General features: G+C 45.9%; 1 protein-coding gene across 1 annotated transcript in view; it reads left to right on the forward strand.

Moving 5' to 3' along the window:
* The first annotated feature begins 216 nt into the window (after positions 1–216).
* The window catches only part of Plet1 (placenta expressed transcript 1), an 11097-nt gene continuing 1442 nt past the window's right edge, over positions 217–9871 (forward strand). The window contains exons 1-3 of the mRNA XM_031344527.1: positions 217–447; positions 4803–5004; positions 6863–6918. Coding sequence (XP_031200387.1) covers positions 264–447; positions 4803–5004; positions 6863–6918 — 442 coding nt within the window. The 5' untranslated portion in view covers positions 217–263. The remainder of the gene's footprint in view (positions 448–4802; positions 5005–6862; positions 6919–9871) is intronic.

Here is a 9871-nt window from a genome sequence, read left to right on the forward strand (position 1 = left end):
CCGTGTCAAATAATTTGGCCAGTCCTCTTCTTGAGCAAAACTGGAATTGGTAAAGGATCGTTGGTCACAAAAGTGGAGGCTGGGTGATTCATCCTGGTGATGTCTTGGGCCAAATTCCAGGAGGCAGTATTTTCAGGAGGGAGGGAGAGCGATTTGCATGCATGACCTCACCCAGAAGCTCCAGCCCCAGAGCATATAAACAGGAGCCCTGTCACACCTAGTGTTACTACTGCCAGGCCCTGCAACCTAAACAGACCGGGACCATGCCTGCGCTCAGCTCCTTCCTTCCACACCTGGGGCTGTTCCTGTGCCTGGCTCTGCACTTTTCCCCTTCCCTCTCTGCCAGTGATGATGGATCCTGTGCGGTCCTTGATAAAGTCCACACTTCCGACAACTTGGGAATCAACACTACGGCTCAGGTCTCTGGGGAGAATGTAACCTATACAGGTGAGTCAAGGGCACTCATTTCGCTGCCCTTTGTTCTCCGTGGAGCGTGAACCAGGCTCTCTGACGTTCCATATGTGTGGGTGGACGTGATGGAAAGTGGGAAACAGTGATTGATAGGTGACAGGGTGGATCGGGAGGACTCTTTCTATAGTTTCCTGTCCATAACTGAATCGCAGGTGGGGTAAACTGAGCCCCAGGCAGATCACACTCCAGCAATATATGGCTGCATTTAGGGGACATTGTGTTATTTTTGAGGAATTTAAAGTCTACTGCCCTTTTACATCCACTTGACAGAATGTCGCCAGGAAGGATGATTTGAGCTTAGCGTATGGGAAAAGCCATAGTATGCTAGAAAAAGACATCAGTAGCCCACCTTATATGTGAGGGGCCTGAAAGGCAGAGACTTGCTAGGGACTCCCTGCCAGCAAAGGGCAGAAGCTCTTTGAGTCCTGGTTGTTCAATCTTAATCTAATGTTTTTTTTCTTAGAAGTATCTGGAAAGTATTTCATAACTTTCCCTTATGGGATTCAACAAACCTACAAGTTAAAAACACTTTCTAATTAGTCAAACCTGTTAGTCAAGAAATACGCTTTTCTACCTAGCTTTGTTTATCTACTCATTTTTTTAAACTTCAGTTGATTTTTTTTTTTATGTTTTTATTATTATTGTGTGTGCACCCTTACAGTGTGTGTATGAGTGGGTGCACACAGTCGTGCGCCTGCCCTGGCGCTCTGTCGCAGGCCAGAAGGTAGCTTTGCGGATTTGCTTCTCTCCTTCCCCGACCATGTGGGTCTGAGACTCGAACTCAGGTCACCAGGTGTTCACTGCAAGCACCCTCTCATCTGCCCACTCCCTCCGATGCCACCTCCTTGCTCCAGCCACAGAGCTGTGAAAATGGAGGAACTCAGTATATATCCACATTATAATGCTAACACAACTTAACTATGTGCTGAATTTCGCTCTAAGGGAAAAATGCTATTATTAACCTCCATTTTCCAGAGAAGAAAGAAAACATATAGAAGTCAAATTTTTACCCAAGGTCACTCACTAGAAGGTAACAGAAGTAATATTTGAGCCTAAGGAACTCAGCCAAAAGCCAGCCAGCCTTCTTAGCTCCTATGCCACCCTTCCTCTCTTAGTTTAAGCAAACTGTGCAGAGGTCACTATGGTGACTGCTGTGCGTGTGACCTGCAGAGTCCCAACCTGGAAGGTGAGCCACTGCACCAAGACCTCCCCACTTTGCTCCTCATCTCTCTCCTGTTTCCTGGCGACTGTCACTAAGCAAATGCTCCTGCTGTAACAGGACTATGTCCCATTCCCTTGGGAAGTGGGTCTTTTCATATCAGAGCAGGGAAGATAAGTCCGTAATTCAAGATGAACACTAGGTGATTATGTGTATGAATCCATTACCGCAAGGGCGATTGCAGGTCCCTGATGTAAGATGGCACAGCAGGAGACAGACGGGCCTGCTGCTGAAATGGGAGAAAGAGAAGTCTACTAGGGAGAGATAAGATGAAGACGTGGGAGCCTTTCTGAAAGGAGGGAGACAGGAAGGAGAAAACACTAGACAAAGGGGGAAGGTGGGGGAAGGGCAACCGCAGCGGTCCCAGTAGCCTCGGGAAAGAGAAAGACCTCAGCTTCCTCGAGTGCCTAAGCTAGCTTTGCTCTTTATCAGATTCCATTTCAACCCAAAATGTGTTTGAGCTCTGAAGCAAATCTGACTCGTACTTTAAATTGAGGGTCAAAAATCCTCTGTCCATGGGGGTGAGGAAGGCCAAATTTCACACCTACAATTATAAAGAAGGCTTTACAAATTTTGCGGAGTGCTGTGGCCGGGGACCCTTGCTTTGGTTTGAAATCCTTTACCATTTATTTCAGCATTGAGTTAACGCTAGCAAACCACGAATAAATGGCTTGGCAGACCCTAGAGACAACACAGCTTAGCCAGCGTCTCAGAGGGCTCACACTCCACCCCACCCCACCCCTACCGGTACCTCAGACATGTTAAGGAAAGAAGCCTGTAATATTTACACTGAGGCACAGCCTCTGCCTCGTTGTTCACTTCTCTGGACAAGGATGTAGTTTACTACTTCCTCAACTCTCCAGCTTCTAGAACAGTGAGTTCCACTGGATAAAGGATTTTTTTTTAAGTGCTAGAGAGAGAAGCCAAAGCGTCAAGCATGCTGGACAAACGCTCTACTACTAAGGTACCGTGCACCCCAGCCCTGACGCAGGGCATTAGAATCAATCAAAAGTAGTTGTTTGGCGCCAAACACTGGGCTGCCTGGATGCTGACTGATAAAACCATAAAATATAATTAGCTAATTTCTATTCAATTCTATAGAAAGGGTGTGAATGTTTCAGATATGAGGGGAGAAGAGGGTAAGTTAGTCCAGCGGAGGGATGTGAGCAAGATCTGGGTGTGGAGGTTGGTATGAGGTGAATGTTAACAAGGAAGGAAGGCTCCAGACAGACACCCAGGCGGGAACAAACTCCAGGCCCAGGTGTGGGCCAGATAGGAAGGAGCCAGATGCATTTGCAAAACAGCTGGGGGCGAGGGTGGGGGAGTGGGAAACAGCAGCTGCCCCTAGAGTAGAAGGTCAGAGGCTAGATAGACTCTTGGGTTCCTGAAAGTGTGCTGGGTGCTATCATTGACAGCGAAGGAAGAGACAGGAATGAGAAGGCAGGAGCAGTTAGATTCTCTAGGTGGACGGGCATACTTCCCATGTAACAGGTTATAATGAGGAAGTCTGGTCTTTTAAGGCATCCAAGGAAGACTGAGGCCATAGATCCAGAGACTCTAAGTAGAAGGAAGGAAGGAAGGAAGGGAGGGAGGGAGGGAGGGAGGGAGAGAGGAAGGAAGGGAGGGAGGAAGGGAAGGGAGGGAAGGAGGAAGGAAGGAAGGAAGGCTGAGCCCACAGTGAAAGGGGAAGCAGAAAAGGAACTGGAGAAAACAGTTGGAGAGCTAAGAGGATTGCTGGATATCTAGATGACACCACTGTGCATCACCTTCCGCCACACACCACCATGCAGAGATGTGAGACAAAAGTCACCTCCTCTCTGAGTGACTCAGGACATGTGGGATTAGGGTCAGCTGACTTTCTCGGCAAAGCAAACCAGGGAGAGGAAAAACAATGTGCTTATATTAGTGATGACAATCACAGTTTGTCTGATATAAACCACAAATGTTAGTATCATTTCTTTAATCTTAACAGGAGCCTTTACTGTGAAGGATAATGCTATTTCTCAGACCCAGAGCTATGGCAAGCACAAAGAAGGAACTTAAAAAAAAATGTGTAGCGGTCAGAGATGTAGCTTAATTAGTAGAACACTTGCCTGGCACATACCAAGTTATAGGTTCCGTGTTCTGCATTTTATAAACCAGGTGTGGCAATGTATACCTGCACTGTCTATACACAAGAGAGAGAATCAGGAGTTCAAGGTCATCCTCAGTTACATTTGAATCCAGCTTAGGATGAGATCTGTTTCAAAATACACAAATTGTGTGCAGTAGCCACTGAGCAAGAAGAAGCCAGAAAGCAGAGGTGGCCTGTCATGCTCCTAAGTACCAGAGCCAGGATGCAGATCCAAGACTGTCCGACCTGCTACCAGATCCAATCACTTTGCTTTGGAAGGAGTTTCAGATGACGGAAATGGCCCAACATTGAGGAATTTACTCATGCAGGCTCTTCTTGGGGGGGGAGGGGGGAGAAAACCAGACACACTAAAATGTCCTCATGTTGAAATTAATCAGCAAGGTCCCCTGTAAGTGCAGGTAGGTTGGGTCTTAGACTCCTTAGTGGAGAAAAACCCTAAGAGGTAATTTGGTCCTTGGATTAGGACCCTGTGTCTCTGACCTCAGTGGCTCAGACCTAGTCAAACCCCTGTCCTTCCTAACCCCCACCTTCAATAACCAGAGGATCAGCATTTCTGGGGTCAGGAGCAGGCCTCTGGTTTTACTTAGCAATATTACTCCCTTGTATTCCTGGAGCATTTCCTAGGAGACCTCCAAACTCTTTCAGGAGAAGTTTAGCTCTTCACTATTAGGATCTGTTCCCCTGTAACAAAGCCAGGGCCAAAGGGTGGTCAGGCTCAAGCTGCCTTTCACTGTAGACTATTTGGGGGAAAAAACAAGCATAAAGATGAATATTAAAATCATCTATAGCCCAGGCAGGCTTTAAGCTTGTGAACTCATGGTCCTGCGTATGACACACTGGGTCCCCAGTTAGGATCTCTGTACTTTCTTTTGCAGAAGCAGGCGCATGCCATCCACACTCTGAGGTTTCCCTTGCTTACACACCACCTTGGTTTCACTTGGCTCATGTTAACTGCTTCCTCATCCCCTTTCCTCCTAGTGATGGTCCCTGTGAATGATTCAGTCAGTGCTGTGATCCTGAAAGCAATGAAGGAGAACACCCCAGTGGGTACCTGGGCTGGAAAACATGAGAAGTGCAACGATGGCAGTGTTTATTATAACTTGACATCCCTAAGCAGCCCGGTCTTCCAGACAACCTGGACAGTTTCTGTTTCTGAGGATGTGACGAAAGTCAACCTGCAGTAAGGACTGCTCTCTTGTCACTTTGGGCTTTGGAAAGTTTATAGCAGGTTTATACAGTTTTGCCTTAACCTAGAGCTGAATCTAGATTAGGTGTGATTGGAGAACCCACAGTGGCACTTCTTGATACACATACACACACACACACACACACACACACACACACACACACACACACACCAATGCTCTACATAATCAGGAAGACTGAACACTTTTTTTTTCAAGCTGACTGTATTCAAACTGAGGAAGCTTTTTTTTTAAAAAACACTAGGCTTTCTGAGGACATTTTCATCATGTACGCCAGTGTGCTTCGCTCCTGTTCCTCCCCATGGCCTTTTCTTGTTCCCTGTTCTTTCAGTGATCTAGCCTCCTGTAAATAGCTCTTCTTCTGCCTCCATCACATACACACGCTATAGATAACATATTAAATATAGTTAATTAAATATGTTGTTCATAATAATCATAATTAAACATCAATTAATAATTACATCAATAGACTGAATAATTAAATAATTAATACTTCTATAATTGAAATAAATAATTAAAATATTTAGGTTATGTAACATTAGTGGGTAATCATTTGTTAAACATACACTCATTTAGGAAACCAGTAGCTAAGAGACAACTGAGTAATAACACTAGTTTCAGCTTGTCGTTAAAAAAAAAAAAAAAAAAGATGCCCTGAGGTTCTAAGAACAGGTCACCTAGAGGCTAGCATTATACTTCCACAACAAAGGTCTCTCACTCTGAGGACCTGATGTTGACTTTAGACCAAGCTTTGTGAAGAGCTTATGCTCCTGAAAGGGCAAGCCTGACAATTAGCTGTGTCTGCTGACAGCATCCTTGTCTCTGTGGAAGCTGGGGAGGCTGTTAAGCCCCTTTTTCCCTCTCCTGCCACACGCCCGGAACTAGTCAGGTTTCATCAGCTTTGAAAGCAGAATCCAAAGGGAACAACTGTTACCAACCCTACCCTGGCAACAGCTGTGACCACACTGTGCTTGAGCAGGTACAGCCTGCAGTGACACAGCAACAGCAATCTACATCGTCAGTACGTAGTGAAATCCCCCTGCCCGCGCACTCCACATCCTCGCATGCACACTCACTGCAATATACTAGACTCTCCTCTTGTTCATGGTGTGTACACTCATGGCCTTGATCCGCAAGACTGATTCAAGGGGAGGGGACACAAGGAACACCACCATGGAGGGCACTACGCTCAGCAGGGTACAAAACAATTTCAAAGGGATTTAAGATGGTGAGGCTGGGGAACCCAGCCCCCACACACGCAAGTACTGAGGTGAATGCTTCCTTTGCCTTCCCTGAACACATAGATTCAGAAAGAGTTCTGTTACACCCTCTGGTTTTCCTCTACTTCATCATACACATCACAACGCTAACTGACTCCTTAACTAATTTATCTGAGTAATCATCAAAAATCTGTCTCTGAAGACACTAACAATGCCATGAGCATGAAGCCATGGACTGTTGGATTCACTGCTATCTGTTCACACTTAGCTCTGCGATGGACATGCAGACTGTACCCTTTCACTAGTGGCTTGCTGGCTGTAGAGACAAGGGGCTAATATCACAATGGACTCGTTGGTTTCAGAACAAGCTCTGAGGATAATTTAATGGGGATGGGCGATGGTAGAGCTAGTTGGAGTTAAGATCTGGAGGGCTTCAGTTAAGTCAATACAAACCGGATCAATAGTTAATGATCGGCTTACTGTACTGTACAAAAAGTAAGCTCAGAAGAGATTGACAAGATGGGGGGGTGGGGGTGATCCAGAAAGGCAAAGGTGCGGCTGTGAGCTCCACAGGCAAGACCTTCACCATGCCTCTTACTGATTTACTCTCTAGGGTCTTCATCGTGGACAATAACACAGCCTCAGAGTCATCTGTGAAACTGGAACAAGGTGAGTTTTGTTGCAAAAGCTCCACACATTTGCCATCAAACTCAGGCAGTCTGGAAAGTTATTTTACTTAGGGACCAGTTGAGTCTCCCACCATCCTGGAACCTATGTGAGAGTTCCCCCCAGCTTTTTGTTTTATGTTATGTGGAAAACAAAAAACCCTCTCTAAGATTTGTGCAGTTTTTCAGAAATCCCCATGGTCACATCTGGCTCCAAACCCATGCTTCGATGGGGGCTGTTTCTGTTCAGGACCAGATGAGCATCCATATGGAAAGGCAATGTGATCCTCAGTTTCCACACAACCTGAAACCCCACTCACACAAGGCCTTCACATGGTCAACTTTAACCGATCAGTTTTTAAGGGAATTATGCAGGGGCGGTGGGGGATGGAGGCCACTAGCTATATAAAAAGAGTTGGTATCAGAGAAATATCAATATCATCAATTCTTGTTAGATTGTCTCTATTTTTGTTTTTCTTTTGGAGAGGGTAGCTACCTAGCACCCTGGCACAAGCTAAAAAGTACATTATCTTTAAGCTTCATCGTGACTCCTTCATGAGTTTTCTTTCTATTCTCTGTGTGTGTGTGTGTGTGTGTGTGTGTGTCTATGTGTGTGCATGTGTGTTTACAGATCTGCATGTGTCGTGTTTGTGAAGGCCAGTAGACAACCTCACCTTGTTTTATGAGACAAGGTCTTTCTCTGACCTGGGACTCACCCAATAGGGTGGTTGGTTGGTGATTGACCTGGGACTTACCCAATAGGATGGTTGGTTGGTGATTGACCTGGGACTCACCCAATAGGATGGTTGGTTGGTGATTTCAGGGATCTTCCTTCTTGGCTTTCCGGGTGCTGGGATTACAGAAGCATGTACCTCTACACCTAGAATTTTCATGCAGGGTTGGGGAGATCAAACTCAGATCCCCATGCTTGTGTGAAAGAACCTTACTGACTAAGCCATCTCCACAGCCCTTCCATGAGTTTCTAATAGCTTCAGCTACTGCCATCACCAGCAGGAGTTTCCACCAGCTTTCCCCAGGGCACAGACCCCAGGCCCACACTTTCCCTGGGCTCTTCACCCTTCTCTCTATCCCCTTTTTTCTTATTTTTGTGTAAGACACCAAAGCATTCCAAACTGGCATTTAGAAAGGATGGCCTACTGGCCTGAGAACACAGAGAAAGGCCGCAACTGAGTGAGGTCTTGGATTCTTCATCTTACCCGTTTGTCTACTCTTCTTAGACTTACATTAAAACTAAAGAGATCATTTCAAGACAGTTTTTAATGTAAGATTCATGTGAGAGCATGTGTGAAGTCTTGGATTCAAATCTTCAGTATTGGGGGTGGGGGTGGGGTGGGATACGAGACCCAATAAGAACCATTAGTCTCTCTCAATGTCCAAATCCCAGGCCTTCCTCACGAGCCACAGAGTGCTAAAGGACATGCAGCATGCTGCTGGTTTTTCTGTAAGTCATTTACTATAAAATGCACAGATGGGATAATTATTTCCAGCAGCTCATTTTAAAGCACTTATGCCTATTCAAACTATTATATGACAGTGTTTACTGTTGGTGGTTTTCTTCTGTGAGGTTATTGTTTTTCCTCAAGGACATTTTTGAGAAAAACACTTGCAGAAATGCTAATAGAGAGGAAAATGTGTCTTTCCAGTTGGGACCCCGTAGCTCTATCCTGATTTCCCCTTTAAAAATCAGGGGAAAGCCAAGAGCGGCAGCCTACCTCCCTACCTTCAACCAGCAGTTAAGAGGCTGAGGAAGGCCAGAGAATCACAATGTTAAGGGCAACATGGGCTACCCAGAGCAAGACTCTGTCTCAAACAAAAGAATGAAAGGAAAGGGGGAAAGGTGGCTGTGCTCTGCTCTCTAGCAGCATGGAATGCCAGAGAGACACTTGTCCTGGAGAAATGCTAGAGAGAGAAGACATGGTCTCAACCAGGAGGGCTTCCTCCAGGAAGGCAGACGGATGCTTGGGTCTGTGGCATTTTCCTTCTTCCTCTTATAACCAAGATTTAAAGAGGAAGAAAGTATGCGTGCAGGTGCGTGTGTGCATGCGTGTGTGTGTGTGTGTGTGTGTGTGTGTGTGTGTGTGTGTGTGGTATACACACATGGGAAGGGCAAATCCTATGCCTTCACCTATGGCTCTCCTTCTTGTAACTTAAGATACATACAGGCTGTCATTGAACCTAGGGCTTCTCATTTGTTTTTTTCAGTTACGCTGTTGGCCAACAAGCCCCAGCTATCTATTCTCCTGTCTCTACCCTTACTCCCAAATGCCCTTCTCCCCAGAGCTGGGGTTATGGGCCCCACTCCCAGCTAAGGGTGAGACACCCTTGAAGTGTCCGTGTTTCAAGCTCCAGGCTTTCTGGCATCAGACAAAAAGCGAAGGCCTGGCTCTCTTTGCTTCTCTGCGATCATTGCTGAGTACCAGCCTTGAGCCAGGACCTACATGAGAAACAGTCTGTGGCTTGCAGACCAGAGAAACAAACTAAAGGATTCAGACAGGGCATCTGCCACCAACAAAGGCAGAGGTCACTATTCTTGGTTCTGCATGATACTGACTTCTCCCACATCCTTGGATTTAGCAAGAAATTATAAAAAGTGTACTACCTCGGGTCATATTCGCATTCCAGGTAAGAGTATCAAGATATTTGAGGGCAAACTACTCAACTCATAACAGATTTATATGTTTTTTTTTTTTTTTTTTTTTTGTTTTGTTTTAATTCTTTGGGTCTTTTCTTCTTCTCAACAGACTCTGTAGGAGCTGGAGAGATGGCTCAGCTCAGCAGTTGAGAACATATAGTTGCTCTCCCAGAAGACCCAGGTTCAATACCCAGCACCCAAACGGCCCTCACAATGATCTAACTTCAACTCTAGGCAATCTGATGCCCTCTCCTAGCCTCTGAGGGCACTAGGGAATCTGATGCCCTCTCCTAGCCTCTGAGGG

Source organism: Mastomys coucha, unplaced genomic scaffold (assembly GCF_008632895.1).
Source record: "Mastomys coucha isolate ucsf_1 unplaced genomic scaffold, UCSF_Mcou_1 pScaffold23, whole genome shotgun sequence".
In the NCBI taxonomy this organism is placed as follows: domain Eukaryota; kingdom Metazoa; phylum Chordata; class Mammalia; order Rodentia; family Muridae; genus Mastomys; species Mastomys coucha.